The sequence below is a fragment of the Ceratotherium simum genome, chromosome 7 (assembly GCF_057802395.1).
Source record: "Ceratotherium simum simum isolate JZ-2026a chromosome 7, ASM5780239v1, whole genome shotgun sequence".
Lineage (NCBI taxonomy): Eukaryota > Metazoa > Chordata > Mammalia > Perissodactyla > Rhinocerotidae > Ceratotherium > Ceratotherium simum.
The window spans coordinates 22,189,949-22,215,400 of NC_141906.1; the positions used below are offsets into that span (position 1 = coordinate 22,189,949).

The 25,452-nt window shown below is 44.0% G+C and overlaps 1 protein-coding gene across 1 annotated transcript; it reads right to left on the bottom strand.

The window, feature by feature from the left end:
• Positions 1 to 651: 651 nt before the first annotated feature.
• OLFML1 (olfactomedin like 1) lies at positions 652 to 24,698 on the bottom strand. Its single transcript, XM_004418636.3, has 3 exons — positions 24,067 to 24,698; positions 21,570 to 21,858; positions 652 to 2,983 (listed from the first exon to the last, which is right to left on the bottom strand). Exons 1-3 carry the CDS (start codon positions 24,193 to 24,195, stop codon positions 2,193 to 2,195), a joined length of 1,209 nt encoding a protein of 402 aa, XP_004418693.1. The 5' UTR covers positions 24,196 to 24,698; the 3' UTR covers positions 652 to 2,192.
• Positions 24,699 to 25,452: the final 754 nt, after the last annotated feature.

The following is a 25,452-nucleotide window of genomic DNA, read 5'->3' on the forward strand; positions in this document are numbered from 1 at the left end:
TTATTCACACTTTGGAACGATGTTGGGGGAGAGGACTTAAAAAATACTGTCTGGGTCTCACCTCCAGAGGTTCCAATTTAATGGTCTGGGGGGTGGCCTGGCTTTAGGATTTTTAAATACTCCTCAGGTGATGCTTATGTGCAGTAAAGTTTAAGAACTTCGACCCTCCCTGAAATCCATCAAGAGCTGAAAAGTTCACCGGAAAGACGCACAAGGCAGTGTTCACCGGCCTGCATGCTATCCAGCCCTAGCTCCCGGGAAACAAAGTGGCACATTAACTGGGCTTCCTGGAGAAAACGTCTTGACGTAAAAGAGTGATTCTAGCTGCAGGAATTTAAGGCACCAGGTTGTTAGTGGCAGGTACGCCCTGCAGAACTGTCAAATGAAAGCATACCAGAGACGAGAGGCAGACAGCACGTCACAGGCAACCTCTCCTCCATGCCTCCAGAGGAACTTTGTGTGCAGGACCTGCGCATAATTCCACTCGCTGATAATGCCACACTACCTTCCTCTGTGAGGCAGCCCACATTCCTTTTCCCTGTGAAATAGGTAATGCTATTGTACCCGTGGGGCAGGTAATGTCCCGAAACCCATGGAGTGGGTAATATCATCATGTTTGTTTATTCAGAACTGCCTCATTCCACAACGGACTTGGGCTTTCCGTATCACTTTATTGGAACTGTGGGTAATTGTGCTGTATCCATGGGGTGAGTAATTTTATTCTGCCAAAGATCTACTCAAATGCCCTGGGGAAAAAACAAATGAACTCTCTTCACTGCCTACAGTCCCAGCCTGGGCTTGGCAGAGTCACGAAAACAGCTGCAAAGGCACAAAGCAAACTCTCTCATGTGACCAACCTGGAAGGACAGAGGCCTCGGCACATGACACAGAGTGGCACCACAGCCTGCACTTGTGACCCAAACAGGCTGATTGGACGGATGCGTGGGAAAGATTTTGAAGAAGCCCCTCTGGATATGCACAGCTGTCCTCTGTCCCCTGTGCCACATGGTACGCCTGCTGTGACAGGGAGTCACTTGCCTGCTACCTGGCTTCCATCCAGATTCCAGAACATTTACCAAGGGCCTCTGTGTCTTGGGGTTGGTTCGCAGTAAACCCAAGCACAGGCAGCCCTCCCTGAAACTCTGATGCTGAGGGTATGCAGGCAAATATAACCTCATGAGGTTTATTTGCTGAGTGTCAGTTTTATTGTATTTCAGGGAAGAAGAGAGAAGCAGGGGAAGGTAAGCCAAGATGAGGCTAGAGGTGGGTCCTCACCCTTAGGCTGGTTGTCTGGAGGAAGTACCTTTTGAAAAGCCTTTAGGAAAGTCTTGTGCAGACACAAAAACAGGCTGAAGGGGTATATCATTATTTTGAGGCTGAAATAATGAACATATTGCTTATAAAAGGTTGGACAAAGAAATATACATATTTGATGCTTCCTTGGCCAATGGAAAGACTAAGGACTTTGCAGTATTTTCTAGCTCTGTCTTTCATTTTGTAGCTGTGTTACTTTGAACGGCTCATCTAAACTCTCCTCATCTTTAAATGGGAATTATAAAGACTTGTTCTGCATATCACAAGGATGAGATGAGAATTAAATGATGCGACATAAGTGCAAACACTTTGTAACTGGAAAATGGTATTCAAATGTTAATGTTTTTACTTTATTATTATATCTACCTAGCCTGGTGGAGGGGCAAAGCTAGGGGAAATGGAAATTAAACATCAATAAGAAGTAGTACTTTAGTTGGGCAGTGAAAAATGGAAGAATATCAATAAGCATTTGTGAAAGAAGAAAGAGCTTCAGCAAAAAGGCCAGAGGAGACAAAAGCCAGGAGTATTAGTGGGTGGTCTATATTACTAATTGCTGAGGCGGGGGGAGTTAGAGTAAATGCTTGTAAAAGAAAAGGCTGGACGTAAGCAGGATCAGAATGTGGAAGGCCTTGAGAGCCAGAAGGTTTGGATGGCTAATGGAAGCTGTTGAAAAATTTCTGAATGACAGACTCTCATCTAAGCTCTTGGAAGATCCCTAAGGCCAATAACATCTGGGAAAGGAGGCATATGCATTCCCACTTCTGGACCCTATCCCTGTATGTGACTGGAGGGATACTATATTGCAAAAGGGCTGTGGCCTCATCGTCCTGGAAAGCAGCATCCATAGCCATGGTGCTCTCCATCTCGGCTGTAGGGCATTACTCCGGAGGCTGCTTTCTCTTTGTCTGGAGTTTGTAAATGATCTGGTTTCCATCATTCCAGGCATAGAGCTGCTTATCTCTGGGGTTGTAATGGATCATGGAGTGACTTCTTGGCCGCCTGGGGAAGAACAAGTTGGGCAGATCGTTGTCACTGATAGTGCCTAGCGGATCATAGACACAGTTGATGCGATGGGGGCCGTGGCCACCAGAACTATAGACCACATAGAGAACCCCACACAAGAGGAATGAGGCTTCAGCATCCTGGCTTCTGCATGGAGTGTCCCATGAATGTTCCACTCCCAGTGTGCCAGGCTCAATTTTTGTGAGAACCAAATGGCTTTGGATGCCTGGCCCTGAGTGGATGGCCCAGAGCCCATGCTCATCCACAGCCAGGTCAATGTAAGTTGAGGGAGAGTGCTGGTAGACCAGCGCTCGGCCTGCCCCTCCTGGGAGCAACATTCGATCTTCCACAGTCCTCTTCTGCAGATTATATTTGATTATCTCGTTGGGAGTCCCTCGGTTGTGAAAAAATAGAAAACCCTTGTAGATCACTTGGCCTGTTCCCTGCCAGGAACGTGTTAGGATTAGCTTCCGGGGGCCTGGCTTGGTGCCATCCTCCACGAATGCCCGCATGTTTGCAAATTCCCAAACAGTGTTGCTTCTGGACCCAATGAAGAAGTAAACCTTTGGAGAGTCGCTGACAGCATCTTTCATCCAGGAGCCATGTGTGTCCGTAGTCTTCTTCACTATTTTCAAAGACTTTATGCCCATCAGCATGTTGTCACAGCCTGGCCAAACAGGAGAAAAAAGAGAGGTTACTTTATAAACATGAGATGTTTGCTTTTCTGACAGATTGCTTTTTTCCCCCTTCAGTGTCTAGAATAAAATTATCACACAGAGATCAATCATAATTTATTGTATGAGTCAATGAATCAAAGATTTAAATGAATAAATGGATCTCTGTTAAGGGAGTTGCTGTCCAGTTATAAGAGTGAGCATTTTCTTCCAGTCAGGATAGAAAGAACTATTAGCTGTGTCAGAGAACCTGTTACTCTCTAGAGCATTGGGATTGACACAGTGACGATGACTTAGGTGTGAATCCTCCTAATTCAATTCCATTTACCAAGATTTTATTGGCTATCTACTGTATACTTAGCTTACAATGCTCTCTGAGAACAATGCTAAGTACTGAGGATGAAAAATAGAATACCAACCCTACACCCTGAAAAAGATCATCTTCTCATGAATACTTCTGTCCTTAACACTACCAGAACATTCTAAGAATTCTACTCAACCATTCATTTATTTATTCATGAACACACGCATGCATCTAGTCAGCAGATATTGGATACCTACAAAGGGCAAGATCCTGAGCTACATGTTATGAGCTGGGGGTGCAATGGGCTGAGGTGCAATAATAAGTTAGAAATAGTTCTTGCTTAATAGGTACATGACTAACCAGACTATAAAGCTTAAAGTGAATTTTTTACAAAAGAAGGAGAGAAAAGGGAGATGTCATTTGAGGCAGGGGAGAATCTGCATTTGCATTGGCCCTTGAAGATGCCATTCTGAGATGGGTGGGAAGTACATTCCTGACAGTTAACAAAACCACATTTGGGAAAGTCCTCCAAGATTAGTGTTAGTAAAGTAGTAAGAGTTTCAACCAATACCAGCTAAATGCTTGATATCGCCCCAAACTGGTTACATAAAACAAAGTTGTGAATTGAAAGCAGCTCTGTGCCTGGAACCTTGAGGATGGGGCTAGGGAATATCGATTTTATTCTATAGGCAGATAGGGAGCTACTGAAGTTTTTGAGCAGGAGTGAAACATAGTCAAGGCTGTTCTACAGGATTCATTAAGCTGGCAGTCATGTGTATGATGGATACATGGGAAAGAGACCAAAATCAGGGAAATCAATTAGGACGGTATTTTTATAATTCAAAAAGGATGATAAGGGTCTAAACTAGGCAGAGGAAGGTGAAGCGAAAAGAAGAGGTTTACATTTTTCTAGCTCCCCACTGCCATTTCAGACTATTATTCTTTCACTTTCATGCAAAAATCCTTCCTGCTGTGTATCTCAGGCTATCAATTCCTTATAGCCTAAGTCACTGATTGTTCTCCAGGACACTGCTTCATGTGCATCAAGGGCCTGAGCACTTCAACCTCTTCAACTCCAAGGCACCTTACTTTCAAACCACATTAGCAACCCCGTCCCATGGCCATGCTCTGGATCCCCCCAGCCCTCAGAACTGTTCCATGTTAGAAATCTAGAACTCTAACATCCTACTCTCTGCAACAACATCTTATCCTTCCATTTCTCACTCCTTTGCTCTCACCTCCTCTGCTCTTCCGTTTCCTCATGCCCTCCAGTCCCTTGACGTCTACTTTCTCCCAGGCTGTCAGCCCTCTCTTGACCTCACTGCCTTTCCTATCCAGGCTAGACCATTGTAATAGCTCTCTCACCAGCACCCTCGCCCAGCAACTCCTAGTTATTCCACAATATCCACTCTACAAACACCCCTGGTCCTAGATCAGTTCAAACATCTGCCTCTGCCCTGAAGAATTGTGTGCTGGTGGAGAAAATCTCACTATGGTGCAGACTGGTACCACTACACATAGGGGTCTACAACCTCAGCTGAGCCCTGTGTAGTATATACTGTACTGCTCCCCATGGTGAGCCCCCCATCTTCCACATAGCAGCTATCTTTTTTTTTTCCCCCCCAAAGCCCCAGTAGATAGCTGTATGTCATAGCTGCACATCCTTCTAGTTGCTGTATGTGGGACACGGCCTCAGCATGGTTGGAGAAGCGGTGCGTGGGTGCACGCCCGGGATCCGAACCCGGGCCGCCAGTAGCAGAGCGCGCGCACTTAACCGCTAAGCCACAGGGCCGGCCCTTTTTAATTTTTTTTTTTATTTATTTACATAGCAGCTATCTTAAATCTCCCCTCCCAACTACCCCATTGGTCCCTTCATAACAGCAGATTAACTCCTTTGAAAAATTAAATACCGTTAGACATGAACTCCCTCCACTTCCTGTCCCTCACTTATAAACTTTTCTTTGGTTATCCCTACCCTTGAGAACCACCCACACATCTCAGAGGAGGCCATGTCATTCTTCCTGTCCAAGACGAATGCATTTACTTGTGCTCTGGTCTCATCCTTTCCTGGCTTCTTCTAGACTTCCTCCATGAATTATTCCCTTTCTATTATCTTGAATTTCTCCTTCACTACTAGTTCTTTAGCTTATAAACGTCTTGCCTATATTAAAAAAAACAATTCTCCATCAATTAGGTACCCTTTTCTAGTTATTCCACACTTTCTAATATTTTATATAGCTAGATTCTCCTACAGAATAGTCTATATTCTCTCTATCTACTTCTACACCTCCCGTTCTTTCACTTCATCATAACTTCACAGAAACTACCCTTCACAATGTTACCAGGGACTTCCTAACTGAAAATCAGTCCTTTTATGTCCATATCCTACTTGACCTTTCTGTAGCATGACAGTATTGATCAGTTCCTCCTTCTTGAAGATTTCTTTTCCCTAGATCTTTGTGTCACCACTGTCTCTGTGTGCCTACTTGTTTATTCTCTGACAGCTTATGGCAGAGACAATGTCTGTGTTCAGCAAATGCCATTTCATTTTCCTCTCCCCTAGTTACACATTTGCAGCCTCCTTTGTAGTTAGGCTGCACCATCAACCTGTGTTCTGTCTAATGGGATGTGGATAGAAGCAGTGTAAGCCACTTCTACCTGGACCTTAAATATGCTATCTTCGAGATGACCTTAGACTCTTGGAATTCTCATGATGACCAGGTTAAGGAGGCGTATGGGTCAAGATGAGATTAGTTCTACTGGTCATTTTGGTAAAAGTGAGTCATGAGTTCTAATTGTGGACTTGTTGTTGGGAATGCCCTGTTAGACAGTCTCTTGTGGGGTGAGCAGTGTCAGGGTGGCAGGGAGTTGTGGCCTTATTAGAAGGATGAGGTACCCTATGGGTCTCCCTCACCTGCCGAGGTCTGTATCATGGGTAGAAGGGGATGATTTTACTAAGAGCTGGGAACTCATTGATTGCTGGACGGTGAGGTGGTGGAATGATAGTCGGGTGTATAACAGTCTCACAAGAAGAACTGAAAGTCCTTCCAAAGGCTTTAGAATAAGAAGCTGAATGTGCCAATGAGTTGTCACTTTCTTCTTAATAAATGCTTGGGTTTTCTAGGCCAACTGGATGCCAGCTAGAGTTGGAGGACAAGAAACAGGGTGAAAGGAGAGAAACTGGATGTGAAGAAGAAAGGTGCACAGCCAGAGAAGTCCCAGAGGTTCTGAGGTAGGTATGCATTTTAGCAAACTGCTTGTTAACAGCCAGCTGTTTGGGTAGCAATTCTACCTAAGTTCCTTAATCAATTTATCACCCACTGTTATCCTACCTTCTCTTCTCTCCTCAAGCCTCCATCATACCCATCTCATTCTCATATGACGATCTTGCCTCTTACTTCACTGAGAAAATAGAAGCAATCAGAGAACTATACCATCTCCTGCCTGGATTACTGCAATAGTTTCCCACATGGAGGCCACACTTCTATCCCTGACTTCCATAGTCCATTTCCCACAGCAGCCAAAGGGCTCTTTTTAAAATGTAAGTCATATCATGTCACATGTCTGCTCAAAACTCACCGGTGACTTCCCATCTCACTCAGAGTAAAGCTCAAGTCTTTACCTTCCAGGCCATATGTGAGCTGTCCCCCCACTGCCTCTGTGGCCTTGTCTCCTACAACTCCCTCACCTTGTTCATTTTGTTCAGCCACATTGGCTTCCTCGCTGTTCCTCAAATTGTGTCAAGCACACTCCTGCCTTAAGAATTTGGCACGCTTTGTTCCCTCTGCATGGAATCATCTTCCCCAAGAAATCTACATGGCTTCCTCCCTCACTTCCTCTAGGTCTGTTCTCAAATGTTCCCTGATTGTTAAGGTCTTTTCTGACCACTCTATAACAAATGGCAACCCCTTCTCCAGCTTTCCATAACCCTCTCACCCTAGTTCATTTTTCTCCATAGTGCTTATTATCTTCTTTTGGTTTTTTTGAGGAAGATTGGCCCTGAGCTAACATCTGTTGCCAATCTTCCTCCTTTTTTTCTCCCCAAAGCCCCGGTACATAGTTGCATGTCATAGTTGTACATCCTTCTAGTTTCTCTATGTGGGACACTGCCCCAGCATGGCTTGGTGAGCGGTGGGCAAGTCCATGCCCAGGATCTGAACTGGCAAACCCCGGGCTGCCAAAACGAGTGGGCGAACTTAACCGCTGCACCACCGGGCCAGCCCCAATAGTGCTTATTTTCTTCTATCTGACATATAAATTCACCTGTTAACATATTTATTGCTTGACTCCCCACAATAGAATGTAAACTTTATGAAGGCATGAGCTTTGTCTTATCTGTTTCATTTACTGCTGTATGTCTTGCCCCTAGGATAGCAACTGGCATATCATAGGCCAGTATTTGCTGAATGAATGAATGAGTTTTCCAACCACTAACTCTACCAACCAGTTGCACCAGTCATTTTCCCTGCCTTCCCTCCTGCTCCCTTTACTTTTGCAGTGGTCTCGTCCCCTCTCACCTACTCATGGACTTCGCACCTGAAATTATCTCCCCTCTCCTGCCTCAATAGTCTCTCCCTCTCAACTGGATCATTCCCCTCACTGAACAGACTGTAAGGTCATCCATCTTGGAAAATCTTTCCAGTGTGGCCCCATTTCTCTCTTCCACTTTATAATAAAACTCCTTCAAAGAGGAGTTTCCTTACCTTCAATTAACCCTAAGCCACTCTAATCAGCTTCAGTTCTCCACGGGTCTAACTCCCCTGCCCACTCCACTGAATCAGTTTTTGTGAAGGTCACCAACAACCTCTGTGTTGCCAAATCCAAGGGTGAATTCTCAGTCTTCATTCTAATCAACTTCTCGGCAAAATTTGATTAGTGGATTACCACCTCCCCTTGAAACTCCTTCTTCTCTTGATTCTGGAACACCTCTCCTCTTTTTTGTCCTCCCATCTTTCTGGATTTTTTTCCTTGTCATCCACTGCTAGTTCCTTCTCATCTTTCACCTTAAGTGCTCTGTCCTCAGACCTCTTCTTTTCTCTATCCACAATCACTTTCCGAGTCACCTCGTTCTATCTCACGGCTCTAAATATCCTGTGAATTCTAAATGATGATGAATTCAAGATTTGTATCTGGAATGACATCCCATCTGGATGTCTACTTAGCCCCGAACTCATGTATCCAACTGCCTGTTCAATGTTCCTTCTTGAATCTCTTCAAACTTAACCTCCAGAGCAGAACTCTTGCTTTTGTCCCCAAAACTCTTTCTCCCTAGTCTTCTCATTTCAGGCAAGAACCATCAACCAAGTTTTTTGCCTGATTGATTCCTTTCCTTGAATCCTTGATTCCTTTCCTTCTATCTCTCCACCACTAGCAAGTTCTGATAGTAAAACTTACCTTTAAAATATGATGTTATGCGTAAATTAAAATGCTCAAATACATCTCTCTTCCTCTCCCCACCGCCTCTCCCCCTGCACTCCTTGAAGCCTCTCCTCCTGCCTAGACACTACAATAGTTTCTAATTTGTCTTCCTGATTTGACTCTTGCTGGCCTACAGCATGTTCTCCACAAAGCTGCAGGAGGGATCTGTTTAAAAACATATATTATGTGACTGACCTGCTAAAATCTTTCTCCCATCTCACTGGAAATAAAATCCTAACCCCTTACCTTGGCCTGAAGGACCATCATGATATGGTCCCTCCCTGTCTCTGGGACTTTCTCCTCTCCTCCCCTTGCCCACTATGTTGTGGTTTCATTGGCTTTCTTGCTATCCCGGGAGCGTGTCAAGTTTGTTTCTGCCCCAGGCCTCTTGCACTTGCAGTTCTTTCTGCCTGGAGCGCTCTTTTCCTTGATTTCCCCACAGTCTGCTCCCACTCATCCTTTGCATCTTAATTTCAATATCATCTCCTTAAGAGGCTTCCTGTGACAACTGTATCTAAATTTAAAATGACCTATTATAGCATCTTTCTTATTTCCTTGAGGTCACTTATCACATTCTGTAATCATGTTATCTGTTATTTACTAGCTCTTGTCCTTCTCCCCGTCTAGACTACGAGCTTCACAAAAGCAGGGCCTCTGTCTTCCTGTTAACTATTGTACCTACTGCCTAACTCAGGGCCTGTGGGTTCATCACATATCTATTGAATTAATGAGGAAAATAGCTTCATTCAAGCAGATGTTTTTCTAGGGTCTAAATAGTGCTCCCCATCCAGAATTCTGACCACAGGCCTATCTTAAGTAAATAATAATTTGTAAAGTACTTCAAAGCTTTTAAGAAACTTTCAAGTCCATTACTTCATTTAAAAATCTGATACAAGGTTCTCCTCAAGGGAACATATGGCAAGTGTGGGGGTGGGGAGCAACCTTGGCTGAGAAGAGCTGAGTCTCAGGAACGTCCTTTCAGTGGTCACGTCATCATGGCTGCTCCCAGTGGCCTTGACTGGCCCACACTGTGGCCAGGGCCAAACTTTGGGGCCAGCTGTAGTAGTCTCTCAGCCATCAGTTGCCATCATGTCCCTCTGAAGACATGCTTTGCCAGACTGGGGGACTGCTTCCCTGTGGCCCCAGGGTCAACTTTTTCCTGGTTGGCCCGGATTACAGGAAGCCAAACCCTTGGGGAAGGCAGAGAAGCCTGGGCCAGCCAGGAACCGTAGAATAAGTTTCAAAATCTCAGCCTGACACTCAAGGTCCTTCATTTGCATTGCAGGAACAGCTAACAGAAGGATCCCTCTCCAGGCTAAGCTTTGGGGGCTGCAGGCTGTGGCATAGAAGATGGAGGAGTGGGCTGCTCTGCTTACCAGGACCCGGTATATCCTTCTTCAGTTTCATAACTGAATCTGTCTCATATGAATGCTCTGCTTTTCCCACATTCTCTGGTGATCACAGAGGATGAGTGAATGAAGGTTTAAGCCTGTAAGTGATCATAGATACCTTTAGTGGGGAAGAGAGGGGTTCCATGGGCCATTGGAGAAGCTCAGAAGCTGTTCCCTATAGATGAATGAGCACAAAGGCTTGAGAAGTTAATAAATATCTACAAATACATACACTATGCTTGGTACTGTGATAGGTACTTTATTTATTTTAACTTATCTAGTTCTTACAATAAGCCTAAGTGGTAGATATTCTAATCTCTATTTTCCAAGTGAAAAAAAAAATTAAGATTTGGACAAGTTACTTGGTTGGGTCACACAGCTATGGGGTCCTCTGAGCTCAGCGTGAGCTTGGAGGGAGGGCCAACCAGGACATCTCCAGCCAGCCCCAGGGTCATGGTAGATGGGTGTATGAATGATGTGGTGGGAAGGGGTGGAGAGTGGATGAGTCTGGGTCTGCCCAGAGACTGATGGGTGAGAGCAATGGACTCCCTGGGACCTAATCACAGGGTGATATGATATCTTCCTTGACTAGGAAGCCCCCAGCCTGCCCATCCCTCTGGGAGGAAAGTCAGCAGGGTTGCAGCCCAGCTAGAGGGACTGTGTCTAAGAACAAGGCACATTCAATGTCTTACCTATAAGAAAATGTTCATTTAAAATATAGCAGAAACTAATACGAAAATTCTTCTTTCTCCTTTTACTCCTCCTTTTTAATGCAGAGTCCTTGGACAAATAGCAAAACAAGAGAGTGTTGATAGATGGTTTGGATCAGGGAAACACAGTTCTGGGAAAAGAGAAACACAGAATTTTCCCCACATGCTTCCTTCTGCGTCTTCTATCATTTCCTTTGTAGATGGAACCTGGGACTGGGAGTCAGAGACCTGAGTGGTCTGCGTTAGGTCTCTGTTTCTCTATGTGTCTCCCTAAAAGTCCATTTGTCAATCCAGCCTTAGCTTTCCCAGCCATAAAATGAGGTGTTTAGGCTGGATGCTCTCTACAGTTTTTTCAGGGCAGATATTCTATAGTTTTTATAAATTCCTCTTCTTTTGGAATTTGGGGAGAATATACTTCCAGTATTTGAGTAAAAGGGTAAGTTAAAACTCCCCGCTGTGCTCCTCTTAAAAGAGATAATTAGCAGGAAGAAAAGGCTGAGGAAGGATAGGAAATAAATTTAAAATCTTTGAGTCCAGCCAAGATGCAAATCATTTAACAGAGACAAGGACATTTTGCAAACCAGAAAATGAAAATCTGAGGTTTCCCCCTCAGGCAGAATTGTAGACAAGCTACTAGGACAGAATTTGGCCCAAGGCCTCAAAGTGAATTCATATACAAATATCACTTATTTGAATCTTTTTAGTACTTTTTGCCTTGTTTAATAGCAACACTCTCCAGACTTGGTGAGATTTGTCCCTCTGTAGGGGAATAACTCATGGGTCTGGATGTTGGTAGAAAATGGACTGGGGGATAGAGGTGGAGGAAGGGGACACAGGGAGACAGGTAGAGAATCTGTGAGTATAATCCAGATGAGAGATATCTAAGTAGTGATGGGCTTAAAAAAATGGGTATGGATTCACGAAATAAAAATGAAAGGTCAGGTCTCAGTAACTGATTAGATTGAGGGAGCTGGGTGATAAATCAGACTCCAGGATGAGGGTGACGGGATGCATGAGATAGCCACAGGGCAGGAAGAGCAGGTTTGCTTGGGAAGAAGAGTGATACATTCATTAAAAAGAAGAGAATTCCTGTAAAACCATGAGTATTTTGAAGGCTTCTTGAAATTCTCTGTTAGAAAACTTGACTTTTTCAAGCACCTCAACTGTATTTATGTTAATAAACATTTGTCAATACTATCAAGTGACAGGTACTATGTCAGACACTGGGATGACAAAGATGACAGCTCTCAGATGAGTAATCAATTACAAAGCTTCAAGCTATTGTGATAAAACTGTCAATGTGGACTTTGTTCTGGAAATCAGGGCCATTTCATACTTTTTGCCCACAAAAGAAGTTTCAGATATCTTAGCATGGTACCCCAGGTCCTTTATCTGATCTCCTCTTTTGTCACTTCCCTGCCACAGTGGACTGATGGCTAGCCACCAAACTTGCCATGGCCTCTCACAAGTTTTAGATTTTGCCCAAATTTTTCCTTAGCTCACCTTTACTAACTTGGGATACATCTACTCATCCTTCAAAGCAAAATTCTCTGACTCCTGCAGAGCAGTTAATTGCTCCTTCTCGTGTGTCCAGAACATTCTGTGCAGCCCTCTTCCAGGGCAGTTTCAGGCTGAATTGGAACTGCTTATTCACTTTGTTTCCCTGCAAGCACTTTAGACGGGGGCTGTGTCTTATTTGTCATTTTATCCACAGTGCCTAGGACACAACACATATCCCCCTCACTATTCAAACTCTTACTGCTTACTGTCCAAACTCAGGAATCAGTTAGATTCAGATAATGCAGTATTAGTCAGTATCCAAACTTGCTATCCCAACTCATGCTATGCCAACTTAGAAATAAAATACATTCAAATAGCAAGAGGTACATGTGGACATTAGCTGGTGCTGTTTTACTGTCTGAGTGCCTGAGGGGATGGATGTCAGGAAGGCCAGCTTGTCTGAAATGGTACTCAGGGAGCCATAGGAGGATTGGGCTTTGCAGAAGGGCTGTGAATCTAGGCAGAGGGCTTACACAGGGCCTGGCATACAACAAGTGCTCTATATGCTTTGGTGAGTCACAGAACTCTTTAGTAAATCCATATCAAAGCGTTTTCTAGGTTTGCAACACTAAATTCAAAATATTCCATGGCACCCAGTACAGAGGCTTGACAGCTTCCATTTATTGGTTATTAGCAATAGATGGTGAGAAAGAAAACAGACGTGAGGCATGGCTGTATGTTGCTCAACAATATGGAGCTGAGAACTTCACGGGAAAGCATGGAAGCTGGAAGATGTGTGAGTCCAGCCTGCTTCCACTGTGGGGTCTCGACAGCTGGAATCCAACAGCTTGGAGTCCAACACAGCCAGCCTCCTTCAGATGCATCCTACAGAGGAGGCCAGCTTTCCATAAACCTCTTCCCTTAGTTGATTTTCTTCCACAGTATTTATCTTCTATCTGACATACTATAAATGTATCTGTTAACATATTTATTGTCTGACTCCCCTCAATGGAATATAAGCCCCATGAGGGCAGGGCTTTGTCTAATCTGTTAACATTCACTGCTGTATGTCCTGTCCTATTCTGGCACATATTACAATTTTTTCTATTTTAATTATGAATATGACTAATATCAATAGATATAACCTACATCAACAAAAACTCTTTGGTGTCCTGAATAATTTTTAAAGATGTAAAGGGTTTCTGAGACTAAAAGTTTGAGAACTGCTGTCCTAGAGGATCCAGGCTGGTCAACACTCATGTGAAGCGAAGCACCAACTGGGAGAATTTCTGATGCAAAAGCCTCTGTTTTGCATCAATTATCTGACTGTTGCAACATCTTAAGCCTTCCAAGGTTATAATTATGAACTTCTTGCTTTTATTTATTTTTCATTTAAAGACTGATCTGGTTTTTGTTTTTTCCTGTAATATTCTTACCAAAATAACAAGGATGGAAATGTTCTCCATGTCTAGGCATGGTACTGCCATTCTCCCATTTGCCTGGTTAGAAAACAGTCATTTTGACATTTTGCCATGGATTCTTCCTGTGAGATAAATCTCACTTCGTCCTGTTCTCTCCATCCTTTCTCAAATTGTGAGGGGCTGGGATCTGCTTGCCTCAACCTGAACTTTGCAGCAGCCCTCTCACTGGTTCTTTGGTCTCACCTCAAAACCATCAATCACACTAATGCCTAATTCCCTGCTTTCATATAGAAATTTGCATACTTAGAAACTGATCTTGATTGCTGCCTGTTTCCAGGAACATCAAGACCAAAAGCCTTAAATGGATGCTATTAGAGGTTCTAGTGGGAGGGTGGGATCCATAGCCAGACTTGGAAATGCTTTGGCCAAAAGAATGTGGTAAAATGGCCAGACCGTGGTGTGCTTGTGCCCTTTTACTCTCAGGCATCTGACTCCAACATAACGGCCCAGGTTCACCTCCTGAAAGATCTGAGGCCACGTGGAGGAAAGCTGAGCCCTCCCAGCTGAGGTTATCCTCAACCAGCCATCCCTTGGGCAATGTGCCACTAATTGCAGATGCACTAGGGAGCCTGCCAAGAGCAGCCAAGCCTGGCCCAGACCAAGAGTAGTGCTCAGCCGCCCTGCAGACTCCTGAGAAATTACCAATGATTGTTGTTCTAAACCACTGTTTCAGAGTGGTTTGTTATGCAGCATTGTTGTGGCAACAGATAACTGGATAAATGATACGGGATGGGGGGGGGTGTCGTGAGCAGATATGGAGATTGAGATGACTCAAGTGTGTCTAGTGGGTGGGGCGTACTCCTGGCTGTAGCAGGAATGTGGGAGGAAGACGGTGCTGCGAGAAACATTCTGAGCCACAGTTTCTTCATCTGAAAAGAAGTCATAATAGTATCTACCTAGCAGGGTTGTCATGGGCGAATTGGACAAGGTAACAGATAAAAGGGCTTAATGCAATCCCTGGCAAATAGTTACCTCCACTTTCTAATAAACTCCCCCATGAGGTCAGAAAATATTGATCTCTACTCTGTTCCAGGCACTGTGTAGCCTTGGGTGTGTAGACAGCATGAATGTTCCAGGCACTGTGTAGACTTGCTGTGTAGACAGCATGAATAATGCAGGGACACACCAAGTATATTTTATATTTTCAGAATAGCAGATCAGGTACAGCAGAGAGCATCACGCAGATGGGGACAGACAGTACTGGCATGAGACAAGGCTGAGACATGTTCAAAGTTGCTGTGTTCAATTGTTGGCTTGATATCTACTTTTACAATAAAAGTAAATACAATATATATAGTACACACAATATTCATAGTTTTTATTTAATTAACAAGTATTGCTTTCATAAAGAAAAATAAAACAAATTATTTAAAGAATGCTAGGTTGAGGTCAGGTTGTAAAGGGTTTTCTTTATGTGATTTCCTGGGGTTTCCTTCACCCTGTAGGTTGCAGTTACCATCAAAGTTGATAAAGCAGTGATATGGTAACACTATCAAGAGCACCATGGTGGCAATACAGGATGAAGCCCTGGAACAGGAGAGACTGACCATGGGAAGATCAGTTAGGAGGCTCTGGCAGTAATCAAGACTAGAGATGATGAGAGAGCAATGCAGATGGAAAAAATAAATTTGAAAGATATTCAGAAGGAAGAATCTACTGGATATGACACATGGTCACATGAGGGACAAAAGGGATGTTCCTGAGATTTCTAGCACAGAAAAGTGTGTGTGGAACTCTTCTGTTAACTGAGAGAAGGGGGTTGGGGAGGGGGGAAGCAGAACAGTGTTATTTTTTAAAAGTAAATGAAGAAAAGGCAGCAAATCAAAAACCAAGGAGGTGGGGGAAGAAAACGGACCCTTCTTGGCCAGGGCTTGTGGGATAGTCCCACTGGTATAGTCCCACAACGAAGTCAGAAACAGCTGAGCCTTCCGGGCCCAGGTATCTAGTCTCAGAACAGAAGGCTCCTACCTGGCATGCCCCTGTGACAGCCCTGGAGATGGCCTGCCTGGCTCCAGGCTCTCCCTCCTATGCATACTCAATCTCCCCTACTGCTAGTCCATTCTGTACACTGTGGCCAGAATGACCCACCTAAATCTTTGATCTGAGCCCTGACATTCCCATGCTTCCCACTATTGAGCAGAATGGCACGATGGGAGAGGTTAGTATGTGTAGGAATCAGCCTGCCTTGGTTTGAATCCCTGCTCTGGCATCAATTAACTGTGTGACTTTGCACAAATTGCTTATCCTTTCAGTTACTTGATTTCCTCATCTACAAAATGGGAGAGAATTATAACACGTATCTCACAGGGTTGTTGTCAGAATTAGATGATATAATCCAATAGGATATACCAAATGCTTAAAGCCACACACACACAAGCCCTCTCACACTCTCCTGTGTTTACACCTGTGTGTATACCCTCACACCCCTCCTTTGTGGTAAATACATCTGTTGCAAATTAGAATTTTACATCTTAATGTTTTGTTCCATTCATCACAGACTAATGGACCCTGGGAGCTGGCACACAGATAGGTTTTATTTGGCTTCCAGTAGGTTTTTTGTTCACTTATTTGTTTTGGGTTTTGTTTCGTTTTGTTTTTAATGGCTTTGAATATGGGGCACATTGACACTGCCTGAATGGATCCCACAGGCATTTAAATTTGCAGCAACAGACTTTGTTCTTTGAAACATGATCTAACAAAAGATATGAGTTATTTAATTCAGCAGGGAGAGGGTTACTTGAGGTAACGCCCATGCACTCTTGCAATAAAAGGAGCTGGACTAAAACAGGAAATAAAATAAAATCTGCTATAATAGTTTGTTTTGACTGCCTTGAGAATTTTTCTTCACAAGCTATTTACAAGTTAAATAGAGGTTAATACTCTTATCCACACAAGAATGCAGCCTGTGGAATCTGCCAAAGACTGTTAGTTGAATAAATTCTCAGTCTGGGTATCTGAGGCAATGGTGCTTTGCCATAAATTGCCAGATGCAGTGCAAAGTTTCTTTTTACTAATAAAAGTTATAGAATCAAAGACTTAGAATGCAGTGAGTGAAGGTTACTTGAATACAATCTAACATATTTAAAAATCATTCCAAGTTGTGTGTTTGTGAAAGAGAAAGGGAGGGAGGGAGAAGGGGGGAGAAAGAGAGAGAGTGTGTATGTTAGTGCTAAGATTCTAAGAATTTTATCTATCCCTCAAATACCCCTGGGATTGTGGCCCTCACGTGAACATCATTTGTGGATTGTCTCTAAATAAACGCTAAAGACTTGAGAACAGCTTGGTAGGAAATGGCTTAACTACAGAGCAACTCTATCTTATTCATTTTCCCCAGTATCTGGCCCTTTGTAGTTGCCGGAGAAATATCCCAAGAATAAATGAGAACCATTTAGACTGATGTTAGTCTTTTCTGGAAGTCTCCTGAGACATTAGTGACTTTTCCAAAGAAGGTGAATCATCCTCTTCCTACAGGTTTTCCAAAGAAACTCTCTAAGACAGAGTGTATCTATGAATGAAACTCTGTGATGTGACCTCTCGCGACCCCTCCCTAGCCCATAATTCCAAGGTGTTTGCCCACACAAGTGTGCTGACTTGAGTCTTAAGGATCTCAGTGGAAGTTCTGTATCTGGCTCGGTCCCTGCATGCCAAGGCTAGAAGATAGGAAGATCGGGAGCCTTGTAGGAAGAAGGAGGGTACAGGTAATTAATAGCACCAGCTGGGTCTAGCAGAATTCTAAGATGGCCCCTAAGATTCCCACCTCCTGCTGGACACTCCCTACATAATCCCCTTCCCTTGAGGGAGGGCAGGACCTGGCAATCTGATAGGATAGCACTCCTTGACTAGGTTACATTACAAGACAAAGCTGAAGGGATTTTGCAGGTGTAATTAATGTCCCAAATCAATTGATTTTGAGTTAATCAAAAAGAAGATCATTATCGGTGGTCCTGACAAATCAGATAAAAACTCTTAAAAGAGGGACTGGGCACTTCTTGAAGGGAAACATTCTCCTCCTGGCCTTGAAGGAACAACACCCATGTTGTGAGCGGCCTATGGAGAGGGGTGACCTCTAGAAGCTGAGGGCCTAGACCTACAACTATTAGAAAGTGAATTCTGGGGCTGGCCCCCTGGCTTAGCGGTTAAGTGCATGCACTCCGCTACTGGTGGCCTGGGTTCGGATCCCAGGCACACACCGGTGCACCACTTCTCCGGCCATGCTGAAGCCACGTCCCACATACAGCAACTAGAAAGATGTGCAACTATGACATACAACTATCTACTGGGGCTTCGGGGAAATAAAACGAGGAGGATTGGCATGGATGTTAGCTCAGAGCCAGTCTTCCTCAGCAAAAAGAGGAGGATTAGCACGGATGTTAGCTCAGGGCTGATCTTCCTCACAAAAAAAAAAAAAAAAGTGAATTCTGCCAATACCCTCAGTGAGCTTGGAAGAGGACCCCAAGCTCCGTGTGAGAATGTAGCCCAGTCAACACCTTGACTATATCCTCCTGAGACCCTAAACAAAGGATTCAGCTAAGCTGTGTCTGGACTCTTGACCCACAGAGACTCTGAGACAATAAATGTGTATTGATTTAAGCTGCTAAATCTGTGATGATTTGTTACACAGCATTAGAAAACTAAGATAGGCCTAGTTACTAACGGAAATGGCTCCAAATTGGGGGAGGGGCACAGTATGTAAAATACAAATCCGTCCATGGCCGGGGAATAAATTGGCATTCCAAAGTCTATCCTGGGGCAGAGAATCTCTGAAAATAGTAGGTCAGGGGAGCACTAATCACACAGTGTGATTGTTTGCAAGTTTGTCTTTCCCTAAACTAGGATCTCAGGGGCCTCTACCATCGGTATCTCTTCTATAAACAATTTTTACAGCCTCCTCCATGGGGGTCCCTGACCCCGGCTCTGTGAATACAAAAACGAAACGTTAACATGTTCATGGTCTGGTTGAGGAGTCAAATACACGCAGATATGTGTGATTGAGAGTGTTAGTGCTCCCTTGGAGGGTTTAATGAGGTGCTCCAGGAGCACTCTGCCTGGTGGGGGCGGTTCACAGAGAATCGGCAGCATTTTTGAGTCATAAAGGGTAAGTAGAAAAAAACTGTGTATACTTTTTAATTACAACAGCATGTAGGTAAGTTATGGAGAAGAAGAAGCTGAAGGTCAGCTTGGGCCACTTTGTGAAGGCTCTTCTCCCTATAAAAGGTTAAGAGAGTTGAATGGATTTTGTTGTTGTTGATGATTGATGGTGAATGACAAAAAAATTCTACACAGAGTACTAATATGATCCATTTTATGTTGTGGTAATGTCTATGTGACAGCAGATGGATTGTAGGAGGCAAGACCAGAGGCGAGAGAAGCAGTAAGAAAGCCAATGCAGGATGCAGACATGTTCTCCTCACTCCTCCATCCCTACTGTGTAACACATGGCCCATCCAATAGAAGGGGGCAAAAGTGTTTGTTGAATCACAAACTGACAAATAATCAAATGAGGGCTCCAGAGGCAATAGGCATAGATGCAGCAATCTCTGAAAAGTTGAAAGAGAAGTTTTCACTCACCATGGAGCTGGGAAAGGAAATATTTCAGGCCTCCAGGATCTGAGGAATGAGGCAGAGGATGAGGGTTGAAAAAGCAGCAATTCCAGACTCAGGACCTCTGCTGAGCTCTAGCTGGAGTAAAAAGGGGCAACCTCAAGGCCTGAGGGGCTTAAAGAGTCCAGCGACCAGAAGCAGCTCAGGGATCCAATCCAGCACCACTGTTCAGGCTTGGGGTCCTGCCTGACCCCTGGCAAGAAAGTTCAGGCACATTCTGGTTCAGGCTACATTAGCACCCAAACCTTCCCATCAGTGTTTTAAGCAGTCTGTATTAATCTGCTGGTTCATCGTTGCCCTTTTCCCCCTTCCCTCACCTCATGCTTACCCCCAGTTGCTCCTTTTCAGACGATGGTTCATCTCAAGATAATGTCAGGGCAAAAAGGATCACTCACTTGACCAACTTGATCAACTGATTAGTATTGTAAATACGGCACTGTCCTGTCTGTCTTCTGACTCAGAGATAAGATGTTCTCTTTTCTATCAAAGCCTAATAATCCCTCTGTCTGTGCTGACATCCTCCATTCATTCATTTATTCACTTAGTTATCCACTGACAAATATTTGTTGAACATAGACACTGTTCTAGGTGCTGGGACATGGCATTGAACATGAAATGCAGGATCCAGGCTCTCAGAGAGCAGACTTTCTAGATGGCGAGGCAGAAAATAAGCAGTGAACAAATAATTGAACTAGAAGATTTCAGAGTAATAAGTGCTCCTCTCCCCCCAAAAATAGCTGAGTAATAAGTGCCCCCAAACTCCTCTTAGGTTTCTTATCTCAACATATTTCAGACCAACCACCCAATGACCTAAGCCAAAAAGCCAGGAAGCACCCTGGACTCATCTTTCTCACTCATTTTTCACTCTTAAACCAAACCATGCGGACTCCAGCTCTTCAATGGCTCTCAAATCCATCTGCTCTTCTCCATCTCACTGACACATAATGTAGACACCGTCGCTTGTTGCCCAGTTTACTGCAGTATTTCCATGACTTGTCTCCTCTCTAGTCTTGCCCTCTACCTTCATGTCATGCCCCTGCTTAAAATTGTTCAATGGTTCTCTATAGTTTCTCCAGTCAAATTCAACCCCCTTAGTTTAACATGCAAGGTCTTTCATTATCTGGGTCCTCCTGAACTCTTCAATCTTGTTTCCCTACACTCACCTGCCCCAAACAGCTTTCACTCAACCGTATCTGCAGAGCTACATGTTCAAGTCTTACATGCCCTCATGCCTGTGATACATTATGCCTTCACTGGCTGTGTCCTTGGTTCGTCCTTCTCTAACATTCTTCTTCAAAACTCAGATCAAGTGTCAGCTCATATAGGAAGACCTTTCTTCTTATAATGACCCTTTGTGTTCTTACCAAGATTACATTGAGAAGAGATGTGAAACTCTTAGCACAATGATGGCACTCAGTTATGTCTTGTTTCCCTGATGGAGTTTCTCACATTTGAGGCAGACATAATTAGCGCATAAATAAAGTTTTCCTATTTGCAATGAAACCCTCTCAGAATATAGACTCTGAGGTGGAGGACTTGTCTCCCTCATTGTTTTAATAAAATGGATTCATGCAGAGGAAATTTTCCTTCTCATTTATGTTTCTGTTGCTTGATACTTTTATTATAAATTGATCTCCTAACCATTATTCTTAATAGCCTGGAAGTGATTCTGACCGATCACAATATAGAAGACAAATCCCCTGGATATCACCATGCTGACAGCACATACAATAATTCACTGCAGTCCCAGGCCCTGAGAGTTGGCTGTTGCCATTTCCACTTGCAAACTGTTGCTTGGCACATTTGCAGATGCTCCCTACTCACAGGGCCCTGGGAGAATCCAACCTGCCATTCTCTCTGGGAGGATCTGGGACCACACAGCTCCACCAAACCAAGGTCTATCAGGAGATGCCTTTCCTGGGCTGACCTCTGTCACCATAGCCCGGAACTTCTACGGATCCTGTAGGAACACCCTGTGAAAGGAAAAGCTACTTTCTGAGAATGGATTTTCCTTTGGACACCTGTCCTGCTAAGGTTTCTTTCCCAGCTCATGCACACAAGAGCACACAGCCGGGTCTCACTCTCATACTTGGTCAGACTCCTACCTGCGCAGAGTCTGTGTCTCTGAGTGTGCAAGTCCCTAGAAGGGGTAGTAAAAGAGGCAGTTGTCTTACTTGCATTCAGGAGAGTCCGGATTGTTTTCTCGTCTTCAGCTTCTTGGACTAGCTCTTCTGCCAGCGTCTTGTCCTCTGACTCCGGGCACACATCAGTTTCCCGCAGGTACTCTAGGTAGTCAATCTCCCGCTGGGCACGCTCGACTCTCAGTCCCAGGTTATGCACTGCACTCTTACACTCACTTCTGTAGGTCTGACACTTTCCCAGCAGAGCAGATACATTCTTGGAGAACTCTTGGAAGTCTTGAATGTATGCCCTCGTTGCTTGGGTACATTTTTCCAGTCCTTCCTTCAGTCAAAAAATAAATTCCCAAATTATTGCTAGTTATTTAAATTGCCCAAGTAACATAAATAGCTATCATTCATAGAAAAGATTTTATAAATACAAATAATCAAAAAGGGAGAAAATAAAAATCACCCATAATTCCTTAATTCAAAGTACTATTAATACTTTATCAATTTTTTAGTTTTCCCATGCATTTAGTCATACATATATAAATATATTTTTTAAAATATGATTTCACTATATGTATGTTTTGTAACATATTTTTAACTTGCTGATATATTGTGAACATATTTCAATACCAATTAATATATATTTATACCAGAATTTTAATGATCTAGAATCCCATTAGACTCTTTTTGATGGACGTTTATGTAGTTTTCAATTTTTTGGCAATTAAACAATGCTAAAAAAACTTTGTATTTACATCTTTGTGTATTTATCTGGTTATTTTCTTAGGATAGGTTTCCAGAAGTAAACTCCATCCCCAGCACCTGTCACAGGGCCTACCACATAGCAGCACTCAATAAATACTTACTGAATGAAAGGATAAATGCATGAAGGATGGAAATGGGATTGCGGAGTAAAAGAGTATGTATACGTAAAGCTCATTTGGCAGTTTACCAAAATGCTCTCCATAAAAGTGGTAAAAATTTATACTCCAAACGGCAGTATGTAAGACTGTTCATTTTGAAAGAAAAAAGAGAGGGAGAGAGAGGTGGGGAGAGAGACAGTGTGTGTGTGAGAGGGAGGAAGGAAAGGAGGGAGAGAGAGGAGGAGAAAGAGAGAGAGTTAGAGACAGGGAATTAGAGAGAGAGAAAGTAATTCCCTAAATTATCCTCTTTTTTCTTACCCCTCTGACACAAAGCCCTCAGGGTGGAGACGGTATCACTTCTTGTTAAGTGTCCACATTGGCCAACAGCGAGTGCCATCTAGGACTTGGCTTCCCCTCCAGGTCACCACGACCAACGTGGGAAGATCTGTACAAATCATATCTCTCTTTTTCAAATCAACATTCATAGCTATGAAAGTATCAGTCTGTACTTTACACTCTTGTCTGCAGACAAACTCTTCAGACAGTGAGGAAACTTGCGGGCACTAATCCCAGGGCATGTCAGTGCTAAATGCAGAGGGACCATGGCTGAGCATAATGCTGGCACTTTTAAGGAGGTGAGACTAGAGAGGAGGTGTCTGAGGAGAGAACATGTGAAGCAGAGGCAAGAGGCCACCAGCCTGGGAACATCTCATCCCTCGCCTCCAGGCCTCAGTCTGTTGGCCAGGCAACGTTAGGAAATGTGTTCACCCTGCCCTGTGGAATTATTTTACCCTGACTGTAACTAGATGACTAAATAATTTGGACTTAAAGATTTTTCAGGAAAATGTTGAAAATAAATATTGAAGATAAGAATGTCTTTGAAAGAAGGTAATTTATCAAAATATAACTTGTACAAAAGAAAGGCATTAAGTATGAAATAGGCAATGTCGACACCAGGGGTATGTCAAAGGCTAGCGCGGAGGGTTACATTTGTCCCTGACAGCCGGTCCGTGCTGCAAAAATGTTGGGTTTGCAAATTTTAATGAAGTAGTAGCTTCAACATCTGGAGAAGAGGGCCCCAACGCTTTCTCTCTGTTTAATATTGTTGAAATCTGCTCATTTCTACATCCAAGTTCAGTCCAGGAAAAGAAGCTGAGACAGCTTCTGGGTATGGCAATATCATGACTTTTCACAGTGACTTAATGGTTTCTCATAAAAAGGCGAAAAGAAAAGCTAACATCCTCTATCATCCTGATACAGTAAAACATAAAAAAAAAGTGACCGAAATTTTTAAATTGCGTCTTTTGAAAATTAAACTATCAAATAATAACATTTTGGACATTTACCACCATGCCAGGCAATGTTCCAAATCTGGATTAATTTATTAAATCTTCAGAATAGCCATAGGAAGTAAATTTTATTATCATCTCATTTTACAGATGAGAAAAACTGCCAGATCAGAGCACAGAGGGAAGCTCCGCTCAGGGCCTGGGAGTGGGGCAGTCTGGACTCGAGCTGGTGCTCTAAACCACTAAACTACGAAAAATTTCGAACTTTAGCAGTGTAATTAGCATTTATTATCTGGGAAAAGTGCATCCCAGTAGATAGGGAAGCATGGGTAAGGTAAAGTGACTTCCAGGAGGCATGTCCCCTGGATCAGGTGCACAGATGCCACCTACCTCCAAGACTCGAAAGCGCTGGTAGATGTAGTGCACCATGCCTGGGTCCTGGGCACACTGTGGCGGGGGCAGAAAAGCCGCAAGGAACAGAACCAGGAAAGCAGAAGCTCGCTGAAGGGCCAGCATCATCTTGCAAACCACTCAGGGTGGAATCTCCTAGGCTGTGCTTCTTGAAGAAGACTCAAGGGTCCAGGTGGTGGTCTCCTGCTTTCTAGCCACTGCTGTGACAAATCCTCCAAAAAGAGCCTGAGAGCGGAGTTCGCTTGTTATTCTACCAGAGGCGTGATCTCACTTTGCAAGCTGGTGATCAAGTCCAGCTGTTGGCAAGCCGGTCCCTGGAGGGCTTGCAGGCCAACTTGGGGTAGAGAGCTCCCTGGGTCCATCTGTGGGCATCACCATTGACACACACTGGCCTCCCGGAGACTAGTGGCTGCACCCTATTCCAGGCCTGGGGGAGTGTGCACTGGTTTCGGGGTAGGGAGGGCTTTTCCCCTCTCCCCAGCTTTTTCCTTTTTCCTTTTGCTTTCTTCCTCTCTAGCAGACTCTGCAGTCCAATCACAGGCCTGATCCAACACACACCACACACCACCCCCAACTTCTCAGAGTTGGAATCTCAGTTTCATTTCTGGCAAAAATTCCCAGGATCTTTTTCCCAGAAGTCCTTTTGGGAGGAGACCCCACCCCTTCTCCAGGCTCTCTTTGCATTCCTGGAGCTCTTAAAGGCACAGCAAGGAAAAATGAAAGCTGTGCATTTCTGATACATCCCTGCCTCTGAAAGACCAGTGCCCAGGGCTGATTACCCCTTGGGAAAGGAAGTACAATGGGCCATAGGCCCGGCTACCCAGGCTGATAGCTGAAAAATCCGAGGATGGAGCTCAGAAGAGTTTTATTAAGAGGCACAACAGCTATGGATGCAGGGATGCTTCCAGAGCCAAGCCACCAGGAAATGGAACTCCTGTGTAAGAAGTCCTTGAGGTTCTCAGTCACCAGTGGCAGAATTCCCTTTACCTCTAGCTGTAGGTCAGCAATACACAGGACTCAACTCCCGCAGGCCTGGTCCAGTTGAAGGTAAATCACATCCCTAGGGCCACGTGGTTAAATCTTTCCATTTTTTGCCTTTGCTGCCCAGGCCTTTACCCAACCTCTCCTTCCATGGGTGGGCACAGGACACCCAGAGTTCTTTCCCAATCACCTACTGAAGTGGGGAAGGTTGGGGCATCTATGGGACATTGGAAGAACTCAGGCCAGGAGTCAGAAGATCTGGGCTTGCATTTGGTCCCTGCAAGAGACACTAGAAGACGGAGAAATTTCCAATGTGGCCCTTGCACATCCTTGTCCCCATTAGATGTTCCTCTTTAACTCTCTTTCACGTGACCTTAGCCCCTA